This window comes from Dermacentor albipictus, chromosome 4 (assembly GCF_038994185.2).
Source record: "Dermacentor albipictus isolate Rhodes 1998 colony chromosome 4, USDA_Dalb.pri_finalv2, whole genome shotgun sequence".
NCBI lineage: Eukaryota > Metazoa > Arthropoda > Arachnida > Ixodida > Ixodidae > Dermacentor > Dermacentor albipictus.
Genome location: NC_091824.1, coordinates 128,323,620 through 128,346,399, shown reverse-complemented (window position 1 = coordinate 128,346,399; position 22,780 = coordinate 128,323,620). Strand labels below are relative to the sequence as shown.

General features: G+C 45.6%; 2 protein-coding genes across 3 annotated transcripts in view; one reads left to right on the top strand and one right to left on the bottom strand.

Annotated features, from left to right (window-relative positions):
* Nucleotides 1-22,780, bottom strand: part of LOC135899502 (uncharacterized) — a 530,261-nt gene that overhangs the window by 428,136 nt on the left and 79,345 nt on the right. The window lies entirely within an intron of this gene.
* Nucleotides 11,984-22,780, top strand: part of LOC135899515 (neural cell adhesion molecule 2-like) — a 113,466-nt gene continuing 102,669 nt past the window's right edge. For both annotated transcript variants that reach the window (XR_010563632.2, XM_065428788.1), the window contains exon 1: nucleotides 11,984-12,531. Coding sequence is in view for 1 of the 2 variants with exons in the window: in XM_065428788.1 (XP_065284860.1) it covers nucleotides 12,378-12,531 (154 nt within the window). In the remaining variant the exon portion in view is untranslated. The remainder of the gene's footprint in view (nucleotides 12,532-22,780) is intronic.

The window sequence follows — 22,780 nt, the reverse complement described above, 5'->3', positions numbered from 1 at the left end:
CTCTATGTTCTCGTAACCAACAGTTCTTGAACCCTGCAACTAACTTTAGCGATGCCGATACAATCCACAGCTGGTCGCTCGGCCACTCTGTAGAAATATGATTCACAATGTATCTTGGCTTAGCATCCCTGTTCGGATGGCTGCGCAACTTTTTTTGGATGGGAAATGCAGCGCTGAAGCTGCTTTTCCGACCCCATGTTTCACTTGTTTACGAGCATGTTTGGCAGAACTAAAGCAGCCCCTGTTGCTCGTCCTGCTGATCGGGCTGCTGTGACGCTAACATCGCAGGAAATCGAGGCAAGCGCTGGAGCCCCAACCTTCTACGAGTGCGGCGCGCTCGAGTGGTGCAGGGCAGGGCAGTCTTGAGCGCCACTAGTAGTGAGGTCTGGGATTGCAATGGAGGCAGACGATAAGAGCAGCCCACCAAAATCTACCGGGAGCATTCAGGACACACGTCCGCGTATGGGACAACAGCCAGAGTATATTACGCGTGCGCCCGGGTATCACAGTCGCTTCGAGTTGGCTACAGCGAGGTTCAAGTAGGTCTTCATCGACAACGAGTTTGGTCGCAATTGCGATGTGTGCGAATAGCTAGCACGATTGTAAGATTAGACAGTAGGCCTCCCACAAGCTGTATGAGAAGTTAAAAATGCAAGATTCGCAGTGTGTGAATACATGTTACTCAGAAACTAACTTTTATTCCCGTTTGTACCATATTTCTGTTTTCGGATGACGGGACCTCGAACACTATTTCTTCGGTTCCGGCAGTGACTGTTTTTTCAGCGACCTGCAGTGAGTGGCCCTACTGTGTGTGACCTGTACTGTCTGTGTTGCGCTGAATTCCTCGAAATTTCTCATCATTCTTTCTTTTATCTTCCCTCCCCTTCTTCCTAGCTTCCATTTCTATGTTTCTCTCTCCTCCTTCCTGAAGAGTAGGCAGCCGCAATGCCCCTTCCAATGCAGGTCCCAGCGCCTGCTCCTCGCTTTCCCTTTACTGTCTGGTGTATGTATGTATGTATGTATGTATGTATGTATGTATGTATGTATGTATGTATGTATGTATGTATGTATGTATGTATGTATGTATGTATGTATGTATGTATGTATGTATGTATGTATGTATGTATGTATGTATGTTTGCCAAAATAATAATAATAATAATGATAATATTAATATCAATAATTGGTTATAATTGATTACGCCCCCCCCCATTTCTGTACCGCAGTATCCATACACTCTCAGCAGCACACACAAAACACTTTACGTAGCTCACTGCGGCAGATTGTTTGTGCCTCTCAACGCTTATAGCACCATTTTACTCAACAAGCTTTCGTGCAACAAAATAACAATAATTATATATTACTTAATAGATGAGTCAGACGGAGACAGTTCCTACTTCGTCTACGGCATACGAGAAACATTCCTCACATCATCTCACTTCTAAGGCTCCCCTTTTTCGTGGAGAGGTTAGGGAATATCAGGTTTAGTTGCATTTTATCTTTGTAGCTCACTGCCAAAACACATGATTCCCCTTATCAAGAAAAGCGTAACGAATTTTCCTGGCATAAAGCACTGTTTTTGTTCGTTCCCAGATGCGTTCGCAACATAGTACAGCATCGACTGCTTATTTTGCACCATAACTACAAACACTGTTCTGTGAGAGGTCGCTTCCTTCGATGGATTTTATGCATAAGGTTCACCTCGTATTTCTGCTGAGCCCGGCGTAGCAAAGCACATCACACCATTCAACATTACCATACGCTTTTCTCGGACTCTTTTCTTTTATCATGTCTGAGAGCTGTGGTAACGGAAGGCAGGCGGGAGAAAGACAGGGAAGAGAGGGAATCTCTTTTATAAAGTTTCGAATCAAATGGTCCGTTAGTTTCCTGCGCTATAGCAGTAAGACTTCTACCGTCGGCGCCGTCGTCTTCGCACGCTATCGCGTCGTTACGTATTGAGCTGTTGTCTCCTTCGTTCAGAGATTGTCGGTGGATGTCCTACTATACTTGTTCTTCAGAGCAAGGTTGTCATGCTCGATAACTTTGAATAGAGCGATGCGAAGCAGCGCGCAGGCTAAAGAATCTAGTCCGAGTTGGTCAGCACACAACTAAGATGTGCAGTCGACCCACTGCGGCTCAAGTGACGGCGCGACGGGACAGACATCACTCGAAGTTTGTTTTCTTGTTTTATTGGCAATTTAGGTTATTTAGACTCGCTATCTTCTAGCTCCCGGTTACATTTACCCGGTATGACAGCCTGCGAAGTTCATTACATTGCTTTAACCTATGTCCAGTTCTTCGACGTGCCTCGCATCTCACGCCTTTTTGCCGTCTTTGTTCGGAGCAAACGACAGGTGACGTCATATTCCCGTGCTGGCGTTAACGCTATTCAGGTCGTTCTTTGATAAGACATTTGCACATTCTTTATTTAGCGCCGTCGTAATAACCCCCAGGTAGACAACACGATCACGCATTCAGGCAATTTCCGGACGTAACGAGTCCATTGCAATTCAGCACTGGCGGTCGCAACTAGGCATCTACCTGAATATAGTGTAATGCGAGCAAGCATACGCAATGTGCGTGTGCGTGTGTGTGTGTTTTTTTTAGACAATGCAGATTTTTCTTTTTATGTATAGGCTACAAGTGTAGCGAACGTGGAATTTTGCAGACAAGTTCATAGGCAAGGCAGACATATCTTGGCATTAACATGAGCTTCAGAAGACTAATTAACACACGTTTGTTAAGTGACTACGTTATTAGTGCCTTAGAGCAGTTACTTTAATGACGAAATTTAAGGACGTCACATTTATATGCACAATAATATTTTTAAATCTTTTAAAAGCTTATAATTTTTCCAAGCTAATCTTTTTTTTAACCTTTTAGAAATTTTGAAAGGTCCACCTAATACGACATATTTGTCATCGACTTTTAATGGTAATTCTAAGAAATACTGAAACCTACCACCGCGGGATTGTGGAAAAGGCGGCCACCCTATCATATCAGACTGAGACACCTTGTGAGGACAAGCGCGAGAAAGTTGGAAACCGAAATGCAACCTCTGCCAGTCGCGGAAACGACTGATACGACAAGCACTGCCTGGCAAGCATGTGCGGCTGTACGTCGGGTCAGGACTTTCCACCGCATGCCATTATTCAAACTTATCCTCACACTTATTTACGGGGCTTCGCCGTCCGGCGCGCAGTCTCAATATTTTCTCTTGTAGCTTTGGAATTTGATGGTGAATATCTCGAATTAAGTGCGACTTTCAGGGTTTTTAAAAGGTGGGCGTGCATGAAAATGCCACTGCCTCCAAATTTCCTACTTGTACAACCGCCTTCAAGGCAATAATTAATAGATTTATTATTAATTTTTAAAAATCAGTTTTGTGAAGGTCACGTTATTAGCGGCAAGGTATGTTCGCGTCACCTAGGAAATCTGCACGATGCCACGTTCTCTGCGATCAGTACTTTTCCTTAGAAATTCGTCTGCACACCTGCAGGCAAATTTGCCCTGGCTCAGGAATTGAACACGGCACCGACGCCTTTCTATAATGACCGGTGCAGTGGATCTCAGGAAAATAGTAGATGGCAGGGTTGGGAAGCCTTAACTGACTTGTTATCCACGGGATGGCCACCTGTGTGTCGTCACTAAGCAGTCTTCAATAAGGCGGTTATAATTCCTCGGCGTATTTATGAATGTTTAGTACGTTTTTGCTGATGAATGTGTTCGCATTATTTATTTTCTCTTTCTTAGTCGCAATGACAAAAAGCCGGACCAACTCTGTAGATATTAATGTTCTCATTAATCATCACCAGATGCATTAGCGCTATAAACATTTCAATTCAATGAATAAACAAGGGTGCTTTCTGGGATGACTTCGGAGCCCGCAGGAAATTTGCATAAAGAGATGGGGGCAAAAATGTTAAGTTGGTTGAAGTAGCAACTACCGTTGTGATTAATGCGAAAGACTTAAGTGAAGCAGCACATGCATTTAGGGTCATTTTACTATATATGACCGGCAGCATACGGGGCAAAGCTGGGTAGCATTGTTGAGAGCTGCCAGCAAAACATTTACATACAAGAGATGCTCGAGCAAAGCGACAAATTGAATTTACCCAATGCTTTTATCCAAACAAGGTTGAATTTAACGCATTACCTCGAACCTAATATGAGAAACGTACAGCCGTGCAACAGTTGTGTAACAACAGTTAAATGGAAAACCGTACAAGACATATTTGTGAACACTCCAGCTTTGTTGTCGAATTTAGTCTTCATGCAGACTATAAATCCAAAGTAATGAATCGTCTAGTAAATGTTTAACCCAGGTGGACTGCGCTCATATAGTGCTTTGTGAGGAACAAGACAATATTGGCTAATGCAGTTTCTCTGCTTAGAGCTAGCTTCAATGCTTCCTAGAAACGGCTATAATAGCACAGCGACAGAGAAAATTTAAGATATGTTATCGAACATGGCGTGAAACTTGTGTAAGTTCTATACACTGTCATCGTTCAAGGGCTGCCCCGCCGTATTCCCTTAGTCATGACTGCCGGTTCAACATTGATCGCGTTACAGTAGATGCAAAAAGTTGGAAAGGCAGGACACACATAGACTTGTTTACTTTATCTTAAAGCCAATAAAAATCACGGTCCTCGAAAGTGTTTAGAAATTGCTAAAAACAAGGCATATACTTTTCTAAAAACCTCTTTTTAGTACATCTCTTAGAGTAGCTGCTTTCTACGTTGTTACTTTTCATTGTTTGCTTTTTCAAAAGTTTGTTTTCGGACGTTTAATCTAAAATGTCTACTTGTGAACGCAGTTCGCCAATGATCATTCGGCATTGACGCTGCGGTTTCAATTCTCCGAGTAATAAACCTCCCTCCGCTTAGGCGACTTCAGATACAGTTCCCAGATCAGTGGGGTGAAACCATGGACCTATTATCACTGCGCGCAACGAGCCGAAAAATGCTATGTATCTTTCTTAAAACTATCAAAATTTACTGTTCGCCCAAACGTTGACAGCCACGACGAACTTTAATGTAAGAGAGGCCATTTATTGCAATGATTTCAATACATTTATTTCTGCAGTGATTTGGATTCCACAAGCTATCGCTACAACTTTATCACGTTTTTCTTTTTCAGCATTGATTCAACTGAAAGGAGGCCTAACGTTTACATCAATGTTTCTAATGACTGACTGCAGTCACCGCCATTACCTATTTTTTCCTGCTTCCCAGTCTATCCATCTGTAATGGTCTCCACATGCTCGTCTAAGAACGCGCTCGCGCCATGCCACGAAAGAATCTTCATAATGGAATCTTGGAACAAAACATCAATCAGCTTAACCAAGGCTGCACATTTTCGCACCCTCACCCCTCTGCACTTTGTTGCATATGCGTATCGCAGCAATCTTGACAAATAAAAGTCTCAGAGGACACCCGCTTACTATACTTCTATCTGTGAAGCTTCATAAGTGCATTTCTAAAAATATTGTCATCCGCTGTGGTGGCTGAGCGGCTTTGGCGTTTCACTGCTCACAACATGTCACTGGTTGAATTACGGGCCATGGCTACTGACTGCCTTCTGATGGGAGCGGAAGGCCACAAAGTTCTCGCGTGCGTATATAGACTTATGTTCCCGTAAAGAACTCCAAGTTGTCAAAACTTATCTGGAGCCCACCAGTACAGCGTCTGCCATAGATCCAGCGTTGCTTGGGGGACGTTACCCAAACAATTTTCAGTCGACTAGCCAGCTTGCACGCACACATCACGCCACTCGTCACTGGCATCTAGCACATTTAGATGGCAAAATGGCATGGCGCAGATTGTCCTGATAGTTCCAGTTGTTGTAGGTTGACACCCTTTCGAATGTCCCGCGCCATGCCTCGGGGTCGTCCGATGAAGCTGCTCCAAGGATGGCTCCCTATGTTGTTGCAGTGCAATTACTCATGGCAGCACTGGAACAGCGATGGTTGCTACTGACTTTTTCACGAGCGTCCGTGTGTTTTGTGGTAGGGGTCATTACTCCAACAGTAATCCTTGTACCATGTACCACTGGCCCGGGTCGACGTTGACGTTGTCTTCACGCTTTGGGCTTCCTTCGCGGCTTTAGATCGCAGAGGTTTCTCCTTCAGGTGTCACGGTCTGATGCCAGTGAAGAATAACGAGATCACAATGACGTGAGGTTCGAAGGCAACTCTATATTTAGTGAAGCAGGGGCCAGAAAAGCATTCAAACTGCAACTATAGAGCCGAATTTATGTCGTCGATGGTCTAAATCTGATCTATCGGTCAAGCTATAGATGGCTATTCGTACGTGAGTCGTTGTAGATTCCAGCATAATCGTTGATGCTCATGTGCGTTCCAGAATGTACGAAATTATCCATCTCACGCATGCGATCTGATCAGACAAAAAGCCCTCGCTATAGACGTTTTCATCGCGCGAGAAAGAAAAGGGGGAGCGCGGCGAGTCTCTCCTCCTCTATGGCTTGTGCGAGCCGGTGCGGCGCTGCATGAATGTGTTGCTGTCGAATGCCGCGGAACAATTTGGAAATGTTTTAGCTCGTTCTCAGTAAAATTTGATCGACGTCAGTTCATACAAGGCCCTCGGCGAACCAATGTGTAGCCTCTGAGTGCCGCAGTAACTATAATATGCGAAAATTTCGCTTGAGTGTGCCAACAACCGACGCGCCATCATCAGCCGCAATGCGTAAACGACTTATGAACAATTTTAACTACATTGGTTTTCACTCGACGAAGAAAACCGCCGTCTATGAATTTCCAGCGTGAATTGAAAAATACTCTCACTATCTGAACGCTTGGCGGGGCAAATAAGCAAAAGTTCATGCTCGTCTACGGCGAAACCAATGCAACCCAGAAACATCTCATGCGCAAATTGATGTAAAATATTCGCGCACAGCCACCGTCGTTACTCCCACGCATTTCCAGACTAGTACACTTGGAATCACTATCCTATGTCCATGCTTGCCTCCTGTTTGAGGCTGATCGATGACGTTACTCAACATAACGTTCACATCGGTTGGTGAACCAGCGTGATAAATAAAAGCTTTGCGCTACTGAATTCTGTTTTTGCCCTGTAAGGCAGTAATATCCGAAAGCATAGTCCATAAAAGAAATCCGGCAGTTATCTGTGTGAACACAGCTTCCATAATATGGGTGAGTGCGTCGTAGAGGACCGGATAAACAAGGCCGAAAAAAACCGATTCTCATGTACTCTTCTTTAACGCACGCCTTGACGACAGTTCACTTTCAGAACAGTCAGTTTTGGAATGCCGACATGAACTGTCGTCGCAGCGAAAGTCGCTCAAGGGTTTCTTGACCTTTTTACGTGACAGTGGCCTATTATAAAGACTATAATGACCCCATACCATCGTTCTCCATATTTTTTTTCTCACGCTTTCATTTTTGTCACACTCTTCTTTCCGTATTTACTTCCCCTTTCCCTTCCCCTAGTGCAAGGTAGCAAACCGGAGGTTTTAACTCTGGTGAACCTCCCTGCCTTTCTCTCATTTGCATATCTTTCTCTCTCTCTCTCTCTTCACGAGGAAGAAAACCGTGATCATGCCGCAACAAGGCCTTGCATGGTTATGCCTCATGCTTGGACCATGCGCCACAAAGAACAAACAGATATTCAGCCCAGCATCTACCACTGCTTCGGACGCTCACGCAGGCCCTTGACCACTCGATAAGTGCAAGTCATACTTAACGGTATGCCGTCATTACTAACCACAACTATCTTATTCTTTGATGTGCTGAGCACGAGGTCGCGGGATCGAATCCCGGCCACGGCGGCCGCATTTCGATGGGGGCGAAATGCGAAAACACCCGTGTACTTAGATTTAAGTGCACGTTAAAGAACCCCAGGTGGTCGAAATTTCCGGAGTCCTCCACTACGGCGTGCCTCATAATCAGAAAGTGGTTTTGGCACGTAAAACCCCATAATCTTATTCGTCGATGGAAACCTCGTCCAACAAAGGACGTAGTCGTGCAATGTATCTACACATAACAATTCGAATGCCTATCGAAGTTAACTGCGCAGCTTATTCCACAGCAGAACAGTACCCACGCGGTTGGAATCGTAATATCTTTCGGAAGCACACATTACTGCCTAACCACAGCTTAGACCTACAGCCATAATGCTGCAGTAAGGTAACATTAGTGAAACAAATTTTCAGAAATGCAAATCTGATCTATGAGGCTGACTGTAGGCTCAAACACACTCGCACACATCGCGCTTGGTGCTCCGTCCACCTCAAGGCCGCAGAAACTCCGGCTATGCTGACTTAAAACTCTGGAGCACGTCTCGAAGAACCATCTCTCATGTAGAAGACGTCCGGCGAAACGAAATAGACCCCGCAACGCGAAAACCACCACCACAAACTGCCACCCAGCGCATACGCGCAAGCCAGCATGACAATTTCCCATGGATGGCGCCAATACGTACGGTATATGTGGCGCACATGTAAAAGGGCCTATATAGTCGGTGATTGCATTTGTGAGAGTTAAAATATATCAAAGCTCGTCTTATAATTTATATTTATATTTATTTATATATTTTATTTATATTGATATAACGCGAGTAATACAAGGACACGAGGAAACAAATATCACAGACAAGCTTTTGTCTGTGGTATTTCTTTCCTCATATCCTAGTCTTATTCGCGCTGTTCAACCTCAGTTTTAAATATGAACCAACTAGCCCTCATCAAGATCTTACTAAACGAAAAAAGATAAACAAGTACGCCCGTCAGTATGTTTAAATTCATTGCAAGAGAATGGTGAGGGCCACATATGCCCTTCATGTTACAGCTACATGAGACTGTTTCACAGATTTCTGAGATAAAGTCTTCCTGTGCTGTCCAACACGTGCAAGGCAAATCTCCGAACATTAGAGCGTGAAAGCGCAAATTTTTCAGGAAATTTATTTGTCAGCTGTACTTCGACAGCGGGTGCGATTGTCATTGCAGAAGAGCACGCGGTCACCACTAACATCACCATTCAGACGCTTAGCGCTTATATTCGGCACCTGTCACGGCTTATGCTTCTAGAAATTTATTTAGGATGCTAATTTTCAGTTCCGTTGTTCAATATGGCCCCAATATTTGTTGTCGTTTTTTCCCGTGAGAGCGGATGTTTGTCCAGAGAGCGCAATAAACCATATTTTTTTTAATATGCGCTTAAAGAATAGTGGTGAGTAACAATGCCCGAGATCTTTCTGTTCCAATCAAGTGCACACTAGAACTTTTGACTAGGCCTATAAAACGCTTTTTCTTTAATAAGTACGCTATGCCTAAGGGTAGTCTTTGCTTTAATGTTTCAATAGAGCGACTGAACGGTACTGGAATATCAAAGCAAATATTAAAGTGAATGCAAAATGAAACGGGTTTTCCACCATTCTTTGCAAAACAGATGCATACCTTCGATATATGGACATATATTTGGCGTAAACTGTTGCGTGCACCACTTTGCAAAAAAAAATGTATGAGGAGGAGGAGGAATGAACTTTATTGTTTGCCCTGCGAGTTGGTGGGGAGGATCAAGGGCCCGCCTAGGTGGCGGCCAGGAGTTCTTGGGTCCTGGCGGCATCCTCGGCCCGCTGGACGGCCCATAATTGATCTTCGAGGGCGGGGCTGAGCAGCGCGGCTTCCCAGCGCGTGCGAAGGCTGCTGCTAGAGACCGCGTTTTCTTTATTGCTATTTAGCCCTCGGCATTCCCATAATATATGCTCCAGAGTGGCTCTGGATTCACATGTTCTGCATTTGTCCGTAGGATATACATCCGGATATATGATGTGCGAGAGCGCAGGATTCGGGTACGTCCTAGTTTGTAACTGCCGCCATGCGACAGACTGCTTTTTTGTCAATTTTGCGTGAGGTCGCGGGAATATGCACCTCTGTAACCTATAATGTTTCGTAATGTCATTATATGTTGTCATTCTGTCCTCCCACTCATTTACCGCACCGTCACGTCCGGAGGGTGTCGGGGCGTCACTTGCGACTGCGGCTCGGTCCGTAAGCCCTCGAGCCGCGTCATGTGCCGCCTCGTTGTTGCCGTCCTCCGCGAGGGTGTGAGCGGGTGTCCAGGTGATATATATCTTTCTTTTGTAATTTTGCCCTCCTGCAAGAAGAATTCGTAGTGCCTCCGGGGAGATTCGGCCGTTGGCAAAGTTTCTTATTGCCGTCTGAGAGTCGCTGACTATCACGGTTGCGTTAGTCTGAGCTGCTGCGAGCGCTATGGCTACTTCTTCAGCTATCTCGTTACTTGTGGTGCGTATCGTCGCGCATGTCTTGCACCGTTTATCCCTATCGATTACGGCTGCCGTAAATCCCCGTCTGCGACTGTATCGAGCCGCGTCTACGAACACTGCGTCCTTGTCGTTGCCGAATTTCTTCTGTATTTGCATCGCTCTGTTCTTTCTTCTGTCCTCATTGTGTTCTGGGTGCATATTCTTTGGTAAGGGAGGTATTACCAATCTTTCCTTTGTATCTCTCGGGATGTCCACCTTGACACCATGCTGTGTGTGGTAACCTATGTCTAATCTCTCTAGGATGTGTCTGCCTGCTCTAGTCTTAGAGAGGCGTTCATATTGTGCCGTACATTGCGCTTCAATGAGCTCGTCTATAGTGTTGTGTAGGCCTAATTGCAGCAACTTGTCCGTGCTGGTGCTGATCGGTAGTCCTATGGCTAGTTTGTATATTTTCCGAATGAGGCATTCTAGTTTGATCTTTTCCGCGACCTGCCATTTTAAGTACGGCGCTACGTACACTATTCTACTTATTACGAAGGCCTGTATTAACCTGATCGTGTTTTCCTCTTTCATCCCGCTATGTTTATTTGTTATCCTTCTGATTAGCCTCATGATTTGCGCTACAGTTCCCTCCAGTCTTCTGAGGGTTTCTCCGTTGTTGCCCTTGGCTTCAATGAGGAGCCCCAATACCCTGATCCTATCGACCTTGGGTATGGGTTTCCCATCGGCCGTCTTTAACTGTATCTCCTCTCTATGAGTGAGCTCTTCCCTGTAGTTGCCTGGTTTGCGACCTCTGCGAGTCGGTCTGTACAGTAACAGCTCCGATTTCTCTGATGTTTCTTTTTGTGCAGTGCGCCGAAGCTGTTAAACTGCTAGGGACTGGCTTGCTCGAAATGTCACAAAGGCAAGGAACCCAGTGAAATAAAGTTCGTGTTGAAGTTCTATCTTCTTTTTCTATACCTATTATACTTAATATACAAGAGCATGATGACTTTCGTTAAAACTTGTGGAGACAATGCTCAAAAAGGACGCTTGAGGTCGCTCAGGATTACACATCTGGCTGAACGTGGCCGTGAGCCCGAAACTGAAGAGGGACAATATGGCGTAGAGTTCTGATTTTGCGGAAGTAGTGCTGTTCAACATGTGCATTCTAGATACCAGCTACAGGATATTACTACTACGAGCCCAATTCACGCAGCTTTTCGTTCGCAAATTCTCTCTACCATTGGCTGGCCACTTTCACTGGCAAGCTTCTTTTTTTGTTTGAGTAGGGGCTTGGGGCCGAATACACGAAACTTATTACTCTGAGACGGTTTTTGACACTGACGGGCTGCCTTCGCCAATGATATCTCCGACGTCACGATTGGTTGGACTCTGCGCTTACTTACAATTCTAGAGCAAAGAACATTTCAAGAATACAGGCCGCGGTCTGTGCACGACATTATCCAAATAGCAGAACCGTAGAGGAAACAGACGACGACGAAAGGGGCTCAATGAGGCATCCAAAGACAAAAAAGAACAAACAAAGTCGAAATACAACAACAACAACAAAAAGGCGAACGTGCGTGCTCCAATACTTCGTGGAGCAGGGCGCGCGCACCTTTGCCGTTGGCGCCGAAATCCATGTCCAGAGGTCGCCTTGCGGGGGCGCCCGCGGAAAAAGCGCCCGCTTCGCCCGATATTCGGCCGCGCGCGGCATCGATCCCCGCCAGAGCAGCGGGAGCCGCCGGCCGCGGGGGGATCGCCTCATCGCCGCTCTCCAGCGACGGCGCTTTCGCACGCCCTGCGCGCGATGCTCTCACTTTGACGGCCTCTCGCGCGCCGCTTCGCCCCTCGCTCCTGCGACGACTGTCTGCGGTCGCTCGCCGTCCGCTTCTTCACTTCTCACCGCCGGTCGCACTGTGCCGTGGTGCGCGTTGGCCCGGACCTGCTCTCTCTCTCTCTCTCTCTCCTTCTCTCGTTCACTCCCGAGTCGCGTCTCCCCTTGTGCTTCTGTGCATGCTTCTGCTCTTTTCGGCACTCGGGTTGTGATCGAAACACTGACTGACTCGGGAGCTTCGGTCATCTAGAGTATCGGGCAGCGAGCCAAGTTGCTGGTGGCCACCACAGTGGAGGAATGAGGAGGACACTGGCCACCACCGGTTCGGTGCCGGTGATCGGCCGGACGCTGCGGAGGATGCTCGTCTTCTGTGCGGTGTGCATCTGGATATGTTCGGTTGTGGTGCACTGTAGGATACAGCAGCGGCCGGCCAACAAGGAGCAGCCGTACGGTGCGTGAGCGTCGGGGTTTTCATTCTCTTGTTCTAGACCTGTGCCTCGTTTGGCATTACCGTGCGCGGCTTCATTTTTGGGAGGCTTCAAAAGATTGCATAGGAAAAGATGAGCCCAGTAAACTATAAGCTTTTATAGACATTTCTCATTAATTGAAAGAACGAACATTTCCCAGCGTACATTATATGAAACGGGGAAAAATTGCAATTTCCGGTATGTACAGTAGGAATAACTACAGATTCGGAGCCAAGAAAATATTAAAGCAATACTTCACGTAATCCAAATCGTCAAAACGAAAGCTGACCGCTTCCTCTAGACATCGTCAGGACTTATGCAAGAAAGATTTTTTTTCGCTGGAAATTATAAGCTTAGCTTGCTTTTCCGTTGCGCGAGAATTTTTTATGACTCTCTCTTCGGTGAAGTACATTGTGTCTGTTAAACTTCCATTTCCAGAGGAACGATACGTGCTTACTGCTTTATACCTGAATAAACGAGCTACAACATGCATCTTCAACAAGAGCGCTGTCCTGTTAAAAACAAACTTATTACTACGCAGCGTCGTAACATTTGTTTTGTACTAAAGCGAAAAGAAAATCCGAGCTGGTGCACACTGCGCTTGTTAAACACGAAATCTCTTCATTTAGGTTGTTGCAATCTTTCTGGAAAACTCCTAATTCTAATGTATTCTTGTTACTTATGCATATTTATCTTACTTATATCACTTATGTTTGATGTTACTTGTTCGAACGTGTTACGTTCATTAATTTCTTCTTCCAAGATAAGCTGATCTGGATTCAGTCATCGCTAATGAATCGGGTATAGGACAGAGCTGTAGCCTCGTCCGCAAAAATAAAGTAATGAAAAGAAAAATAAAGACTAATAATAAAGACAAATATGACTAATTACTAAGTATGCATTGCGAAGACTAAGCTCTCTTGTATACCTTGAAGATAAGCTGGAAGCCGGGACTTTTAATCTCGGAAGGTATACCTTGACGCGCTCTTGCATTTCATGTCAAATTACACTATCAAGTTGAGGCACTCTCTTTCTCGTCAGCAATGTTAACAAACCCTGTTTTGGTTATTTTTATTGTATTTCCAACTTAAATTACGTGAAGGCTATTTGCAAAAAAAAGAAAGAATGAGTAGAAATGCTTATGTCTGAATTATTTTGTCCTGCGCACTTAATGACGGCTCGCATAAGTGCTAGGCTAATGCATTCTTTATTTTTCCTTCGTTTTTATTTTCTTTTTTGCCGCGTTCTACGTATCGTGAAAAACACGACTTCTCGATCACTAATGCTTCAATGATATGGTGGAACAGCTTCTTCTAGAGGAGCTACCCATCTTTATTTTTATTCCATTTAAATGTGTTGTGAAGTAAACATGGTTTCCCTTAGTCCCTTCAAATGGCGTTCAGAACTATCAGCGTCTTTCAGGAACGATCAGGAACCCTTAATCTCTGTGGATCCAGTTATGTCTTATGGGAATTTCCATTAACAACTAATGCTGCTTACAAAGCTACAAAAGAGCAGCAAAATTGTATGTATAGGATAGTTATTGTAGCCCGATTCCCCGCTATAGGCGTATGAAGAGCAAGCAAACATTGAGACTTATTGAACTAATGCGGAACCGTGACAGCACAAAATATTATTTGGAGTATTTATTTTCTCACGTATTTTCGATGTTCCTTTCTTTAAAAGAACTCTTTTTTTCCCGTTTCGGCTGGCCTAACTGTGTTGAATTAATATCCGAAGTTACAGAAAAGAAATGTGTTGCGTAATGGATGCTTCGCCTTTTCACTAAGAGCGTGTTTGGCCTTTTGGCTGTGAAACCTTGCTCGCCCGGAGCAAATATGCGGGCGAAGTAAGAAAAAGGCGGACAGCCACACGAGAAGCCCGTTGCCTTCGTCTGCGTGTATAACTTTTTTTATTCTGCTGTCATTTCGACACGAAGCGTGGAACATGACATCACAGGTGTCGGAGACGTGTGTTGGAGGCCTGAGAGAAGGAGTGTATGAGTAAAGACAGTGGAAGCGTACGAAATCGGATATAAGAAAAAAATAATTATAATCGCCTTAGGCAGCCGCTAAGGAATAGGGATAGCAGAAAAAAGCGACAGAAACTTGGATCGTTGTATGCTTCGAGGACATGTCTAGGTTGTCACCGCGCCTGTTACTTCTGAAAGCATTCTTTCGCTTCCGCTGTGCTGACGCCTCGCCAGCTTTCTTAGCCTATGTTTTGCTTTGGCGGAGCTACAGGGGCTGGCGCAAAAAATTCCTGTATAACAAGTTGTGGCACGGAGTCCATTTTCTTCCAAAATTGTTTGGTGCATCGTTTCAGTTGCGCTGACTCTCAGTACCATACCGACTCGGACCCAGTGGTACCATTGTGTTTCACGTAACCGGAACCAAACTGTAAAAATACCCTACACAAATAAGAGCAAAGCCAGATGGTTTATAGTCGTCCTCAATGTGTCAGGCTCCTTTTACTTAGTTAATGTGGTTAGTTTAATTATGCAATATATTGAATCTTCAATTTGGGGCTAAAGTCTTATCTGGAAGTTGCAGAATGTGCTCAGAAACACTCAACGAAGTTGTTTCGATTCTGTTATGTTTTACGTGGTTTGGTTTTCCGGGTTCTGAAGAGGGCCAGTAAAGTATAAAACCAATTAAGCAACTTCGCTCTTGTACGTCTAGATGGCAGTGGTTTCATTCGTGTTTTCAATGAACAAAGCCCGCATGTATGTCTGCAGAAATTCAACGATCGAGTGTGTGTGCCTCCCTGTTGAGCGGCGGCCTATCTCTTTCATCTAGGAACCCCGCGGATTTCACTGTTCGCCACAGAGGTGCGGATTTACTTTTTTTTGTATGCATATTTTGTTTTCTGTTTTGTTTTTTTGGAACCGCAATAGAGAGCGCTGCTGTACAGACACATAAAAGCACCGTTGCGTGAATTTATTCATACCTCGCATGCTTTCGCAAGACAGAACACGTTAAAAATAATCTAACAGAAACATCTTCATTGGGTTTCACTGAGCACGTTCTACAACTTTCAATTGCAATTACACCCAAAAACAAATATTTATGTTATTGTTTTTAAGTTATCTAATTAAACGAGTAATGACATTTCGAAAAATACCATAACCCAAGACGACTACGCACGATATAGCATTGGTTTACTTTGCCTAAGGTATACCAGCCCAGCTTTAAAGTCTGGTTCCAGTGCTGACCACTGCTCACCCTTCGGCCAGTCAGCAGTCAGCGCAAAGTCACCAAGCTGTCCGCTGTCATTAGATCAAGCTTTCAATGAGTTTTACTCAAGGTCTTAACTATTCACGGTTTTCTTCTTTGTGTGTGCAAACCTGAAGCCTAACACGAGGCCTATTATCTCTGAGACATGAAGAAGCCTTCAGAATAAATAATTAATAAAGACCTTGCGCGCCAACGAGTGCCCTAACATTTAAACGCGACGACAGTGGACATTATGTAGTCCAATGTTCCGCGCTGATTTTTATATGACATCTACAAAAAGGACTCTCATGGAAGACATTCCAGGAGCCCCACACATTCACAATCTGCAATGCATCCACAGTGACTTCTACAATGTTTTCTTCTTGGCTTAATTTGATCGTTACTATGTTTATTCTGTACGGTGCAAGATTAGTCACTGCGAGAGGCTGGAGTCACATAGCTCTCCGAGAGCTTGCGTATGTAGCTTTCTTGTGTAGTACGTCGTACTATATGCTTGATAAAAGCACCTCAAATGTCTTGTTTTTGCGGTTTATGCGCTCCAATAATGGTGGTCTAGGCATCACAAGTTCTACGGCTGCAGCGCACTGTAGCCTTTTTTTTTCTCTCACCACGAGCGAGACTAGGGAACAGACTAGTGCCCTGTACGGCGCGTCTCAGGAGGCTTCTTTCCACGATGTCCTGCACTACTCTCTTTGAAACCTTACTTCAGAGTGGAAGGTCCGATTGCTGCGTGATCTTTGCATTGATTATGGCGCAAGAAGCCTAAAACAATTAGGCGCGTAATTCCAGGATTCTCTCACTGTGTTCCTCCTTTTAAAGAGCGTGCTGCGTATCATTAAACGCAGCTACCGGTAACGCCGTACGATATCATGTTCATGTTGATAACAAGCAAGACGTACGCTCTTGGCTATGTGCAGATAATTTTGGCATTGCATTGAGTTATCGAAAGACGAAGAGTAGAACTTACGGGTCGTAGTAAATAGATCCTGCCAGGGAATATTTTATTGCAAGTGTTGAATGCCTAGGAAAGGCGCATCACGTGCAATATGTGAAGCCAAAGTGGCACCCTCTTCTGAAAGATCTTGGTGTCTTCACTCCATATTATTTCTTTTGGGGTTACGAAATGTAGTCTTTCACTGAAACTGTTATGTTCATGTGTTATTATATGAATGGCAGTGTGTAAAGCAGGCCGTACAAAAAAAGAAGAAGAAGCTTGCGGAGCTGCTAAATCGTAACTTGATCAACTGACACGCAACGCATACTCAGAATGAAATCCTGTATCGGGATGTGGTCGCTTTTTTAATTTTAGGCTACGGCTCGTACCGCTCCTTGTTGACAACGCGATCCTATTCTACCGAAGGTAGAGCCCGTTAAATGTGTTGTAAAGTAAACCCTTCTTGTGTGACTCATTCTTTTTTGTTTTTTAGGTAGTTGCAACCGACTTCGCGTCACTTAATATGTACAAGTACTAAGCGTTTGTAAGAGCAGCATTGCTATAAAGACACGCAACAACTTCAAAGCATATAAGCTATACCAACGCGAGAATTACGACGGCCATAACGAGGTTACAGGGGCTGCTTTATTCGAGCCATCACTGGCTCCATTTAACCCAGTATTTGCCCGTTTTTGTATCATTTTTCCCATGTTGTTGTTAGGTTCTACTTCAAATCAATAGAACATTTCTTAACGCTCATGTCGTATAACACCCTGAAATCAACGCAAACAGCACGAGCGAGTAGTACGTCCTGGGGCCGTTGAGGCAAGCGCAAGCACTGCGCCAGCAGTCAATGCGGAACCCTCAACTCCCCGCTGCTCAACCCTGCACCTCTTCCCCCCACCCCCCATCTTCCTTCGCCCTAGGCATCGCCGCCTAGAATGCTACAGCTTATACAAAGTGACAGCTTCTCAATAAAGATCGAACAAAAGTGGCTATTGGTTACATCGCAGCAACATGTTTAATGCCGATATCACTGCACAGCGTTGTTAAAACAGCAAAATCAAACTACATTATTCCATAAAATTAGAGTTCCCTGCAGCGGGAATTCTCGCGACGTAATAACGTTATCGCAACTTCCCACCAGCCGAATGCTCGGAGTAGGCGTGTCTGTTAACATCAGCGCCAAATACTAACGGAAGCGATGGTGCAATTTGCCCGAGTGTACCGCCATTAAAAGACACTTAAAGAAGTGTTCACTGCATTATCTTGGAAGCCGCTGCTTAGGGTGTTTAATTATTACCGAGCTCTTCAAAAGAAGACGAAACGTTATGAAAAATATGATGTCGCATCTGCTAATGACACTGACATTGCCAGCAAAAATCAATAGCATTCACTCTGAGTGCATGGCAATGACGCTGAAATTGAAGTTTCTTTCCCAAAAGAGAAAAAAAAACAGATTAGAAGAGGGTAAAGGGGAGAAGCTAAGCGATTCTCTGCCTTTCATTTCCTCCATTTTCTTTTTAAAGGCAGAAGGACCATGCCGAGAACATGCGTATTTTAGCCTCCCTTCGTTGCATAAGAAGTCGCCGGCTGGGGACGGTCGGGATGATTCTCCGCCCCTCCAACTTGGCCTTTAAGTCCTCTTAAAACCAGCTGCCGAGAAGCGAGAGCGTCGTTGGCTGCTACAGGATAACTTCCACGAGTAGGGGCAGCTGCCCACGCCACGCAACCAGCCTCGCAGAACCCTCGCCACAAGTTAAGCTACACAACGCTGTCCACACCCTCCCCGCCACTACGGCATCCCCACCCTCCACTTTCATAACACGCGTGTGGCCTCTCGAGAGCTTGTGTCACCCGCTCACGTTTTCTAGCAGCCGCCGAAGGACTCCACGCCCAAGAATCGATATTTACGCGTGCGCGTCTGCCGTGCGATCAGACGCATTGCCTATGTGCGTGCGTGCGCTTATACGTTCCAGAAACGGCAGAGCAGAACCGTCCACCCGTTATGAAGCAATGAGTCATTGCGATTAGCGAGGGAAACTTCCCCTGTCCTGCCGTGGCATCGTCGCTTGCTTGCTTCGAGGCTATTAACGGTGATCGCCAGCTCATTTACTCTAGTGGCTTCGGCTGCAGAAACGGTCACCCCGAACAGCGTGCTCTGCGTGCCGTAGTCTTGTCGACAACGTACCATCCATTCTCAGTTTTAATCCTTTTTTTTTCTCCTGAAGGTTATCGCTACAGACGCAGTGTATGTCAGATGGTGCTTATTGGCGTTCTAGGCTTATCTGTTCTTGCAGACTATGTGGGGAATCGCTGCTTCAGTACGAGGCGATGAGGGAAATCATGATAAGTGTTGTAAAACTGCCGGCCTTGTTGAACTGAAGATATCGCTATTTTAAAACGCACGATGTAGTCTGTATAGCAATAGCACCCGCCGTGGTTGCTTAGTGGCTATGGTGTTGGGCTGCTAAGCACGAGTTCGCCGGATTGAATCCTGGCCACAGCGGCCGCACTTCAATGGGGGCGAAATGCAAAAACACCTATGTACTTAAATTTAAGTGTACGTTAAAGAAACCTTGGTGGTCCGAATTTCCAGAGTCCCCCACTACGGCGTGCCTCATAATCAGATGGTGGTTTCGGAACGTAAAACCCCAGAATCTAATCTTTCTCTACCAATGGCACACAAAACGAATGATGACGCCAAGACCTTAAATATAGTTGCTAATACTACGAATATAGCAAAAATAATATTTTATGACTAGACGTCAACAATATATCAGGAAACATTTGCGCATAGCTAGAAAGGAAGGCAATGTTACGGTTTCTGCGAGAAGAATGTCAAAATAAAAAGAAAAAGAAACGGCACCAGACAGACACAAACGTCCAAAGGAGGGACAGAGGAACATTTCTATGCGCACGCGTGCAGCACATGCACACATACAAACATGCGTGAACACCCCCTCGCACTCACAACTGCCGAGTAATTTAGACATATAAATATTAATAGGTACGGTGAAATTACATGGCAACGTTTTACGATATTAGACATCAGCCTTCGTAATGGCCCCGGTTTAATTATGCTCTGCGTCAGTGGTTATCAACAGAGGCAAAGTCAACATCCCTTCTGAAAGGGGCTGGGGGTTTCAGCGATGTTCCGTCATCTCGATGCCTGCCAACAGCTCGCACGCGGAGAGCGATGGAGGTCGTTAGAATGACCGGCTATTTGCAGGACGCAGGGGAGCAGTGGCCGTACGGGGGGGCCATTCTATTAATGGCTTCGGAAATGAACAGCCTTAGCTCTTGTAGAATCCTAGTGGGAGGCATCCGTGCGTTGGGCAGGGAGGAGCCGATGTGAAATTGAGCTGAAGGACGGATTGCAACTGCTGAACAATGCCTGCTAACGTGACATTCGCCTAATGCTAGAGCATATTACGATCCGAATGAGACTATTTTGTGGAAGCATTTCACCTCAGGGCCACGCATTCACTGAGTTCGTGACTAGCTCGAGTGCCTATTGTTCATTCTTTCCCTCTGTAATAGATCCCCCTCTGCATTCAAATTACCTGTTCTTATACTCTTAGTCTAAGCGTTAGAGAACATTCTCCCTATGAGCGTTTCATGCATTTGATTCCATTAATATTTTGCGTATTCAATTCATTTGACTTACTCTTTACATGTATCTCAAGAACGTTTAATTCCTGTTGCCGGCGGTCACATACGAATAAATCTTTTGGTGCTATAGACACAGACTTCAATCGTGATGAAATGAAAATGCCAATCATTTATTTAATCTTGCTGAAAAGAGTAAATATCACTCGCAACTCTGCTTGATCTTAATTCGAAGAGAGTATCGCCTTTTTAAGAACAGTGATGTCGACAGTTATTATTTTTTGCTTTTGTCGATGTACTTTTTTTGCATTTTGTGCGGGTTAAGCTTCACAAAATAGAAAAAAAAACGCGCCATATCTTTCCATAAAATTCCTCAAGTTTAAAGAGAAACTGAAACCACCTGACCATAAATTTCTTCACTCATCTGAATGTGTAACTTTTGGAACCTGTACCAAAAAACCGGGCTCTCAATGAGGCTTACACTGTAGATGCAGAGTCAAAGGTATGGCAATCTAAGGTGGCTTTATTATTCAAAAGGCAAAAGAAAGTTGCGTAATTCTGGAGGGTACTTGTGACTTCACACAATCGCAATGCAAGCCCTCCGACGAACAGCAAGAACTACTAGTTTACTAGTTCACTTCTGACCCCTTGGTGTCTTGGTTCATTGATAATCATCTGTACTCTCAGCCCCAGACTGCTAATTATCTCCCCAACGTGGTCTTATTCATATTTTTATATTATTATACATTGGATGCCGCAACAAAAACAATATTTCTGCTTTTGCAGATTTAGAGCAAGAAATGTGGGCAGTTTGCACTAGTGGTGCAAGTCTGGGTTACAATGGAGCTATTTCCGGCTTTTGCTAAGTATTGCTAGGTTTTGCTAAGTTTTGTGATATTATATATGGCTCGGGTAGGTTCATACTAAGTGTTGCTAGGTTTTGCTAAGTTTTGCGATGTTATGTACGGCTCGGCTAGGCTCATACCAAGCGCTGCTAGGTTTCGCTAAGTCTTACGAGGTTATGCATGGCTTAACTACGCTCAGGCTAAGTGTCGCCAAGATTTTTTGTGAGGTCATACATGGCCAGGCCGGTAAGGCACCCAAGGCCCAGGAAGTCATACACATAAAGCCACAGTACAGTAACTTATTAGGTACAGTGCTTCAGTACCAGTCATCATCATCGTCGATACGATCCTCGTCCTTGACGTCCAACGTCGTCGTGGTCGTCGTCGTGGTCGGTGGCGTCGGGGAAGGCTTTGCGCAGAACTTGCAAGGCAGAGCTCTTCTGTTCAGAGTTCCGCACCGAGCCCACCGTGGAGTCAGTCACAAACGCGGCAGCTGCGCGTGAAGTCTATGCCGAGGTATTCGCGTTGGAAGCGGCTGTTAGCACCTCCCATGGATTTGCGGGTTTGGTGTTGGGACTTCTCGGTGATGCGCAGGCCCGGAACCGACTCCCGGCGGCGCCGAGCATTTAGTCAGGAGCGTTCGTTGTCTCTGGCCCGAAACTCGGGATCCTCGGCTCGGCGACGGCGTTTGTCGGCGGCAGCCTCGGCGCGATGGGCAGGATCGGCTCTCCTTTGTCGATCGTAGTCCCCCTGAGCCGCGCGCCGACCTTCTTTGTAGGCACCAGAGGCGACAGCTGTGCCCAAACTCTATGCCCAGAAATGCGCGCTAGAATCGGCCGGTCGCACCCCCCATGTCTCGGCGGGCTTGACGCTGCAAGTTTTCGAGCAGTCGCATGTCCTTTCACGGTGACGTCGAGCGTTCAGGCGCCGACTCTCGCATTCCTTGAACTGAAACTCGGAATCTTCCACTCGGCATCGCCTCTTCTCAGCCGCAGCTTCGGCGTGGTGATCCGGACCAGCTCGGCGGCGACGCATCACTTCTCGCTTGGCAGTACGGCGCTCTTCCTGGTACGCCACTTCTTCGGGCGTCCGTACTTTATTCGTTCTTCTCATCGCAGCAGCACGTACACACGGAGTACAGGAGGCGAGAGGTCTACCGCCACTTCCACCCGAGCTTTTACTCGCCTGTGACATCACGACTCCGTCTACGCGAGTTGGCTGCGAGGAGGTCAAGTGGCTCGGTGCTCTCGCAGGTGGTTGCTAGGCATGCAACGCGAGGCGGCGCGCATGCAGTAGAGCTGAGTTTTCTGGTAACGCTCCACGGCGGAACGAAAGCTTAAACAGCTCCGTGTTAAAATTACATATAACGGAACGTAATATTTAGTTCATTGGACTTTGGACCGAAGCCGAAGTTCTTGCTTGTTGTTTATATTATTCTTAGTACTTTCAACTTCTTCAACGTGTTTTGCGTTAGATGAAGCTACAAGTGAATTTGCGTGTAAGTAAACTGCACTTTGAACCGCCGCAGTGACACGCACTTGCACAGAATCGCCCATTTTTCGGCCTTCCCGCGAAACGAGTAGCGAAGCAACGTCGAACTCCACAG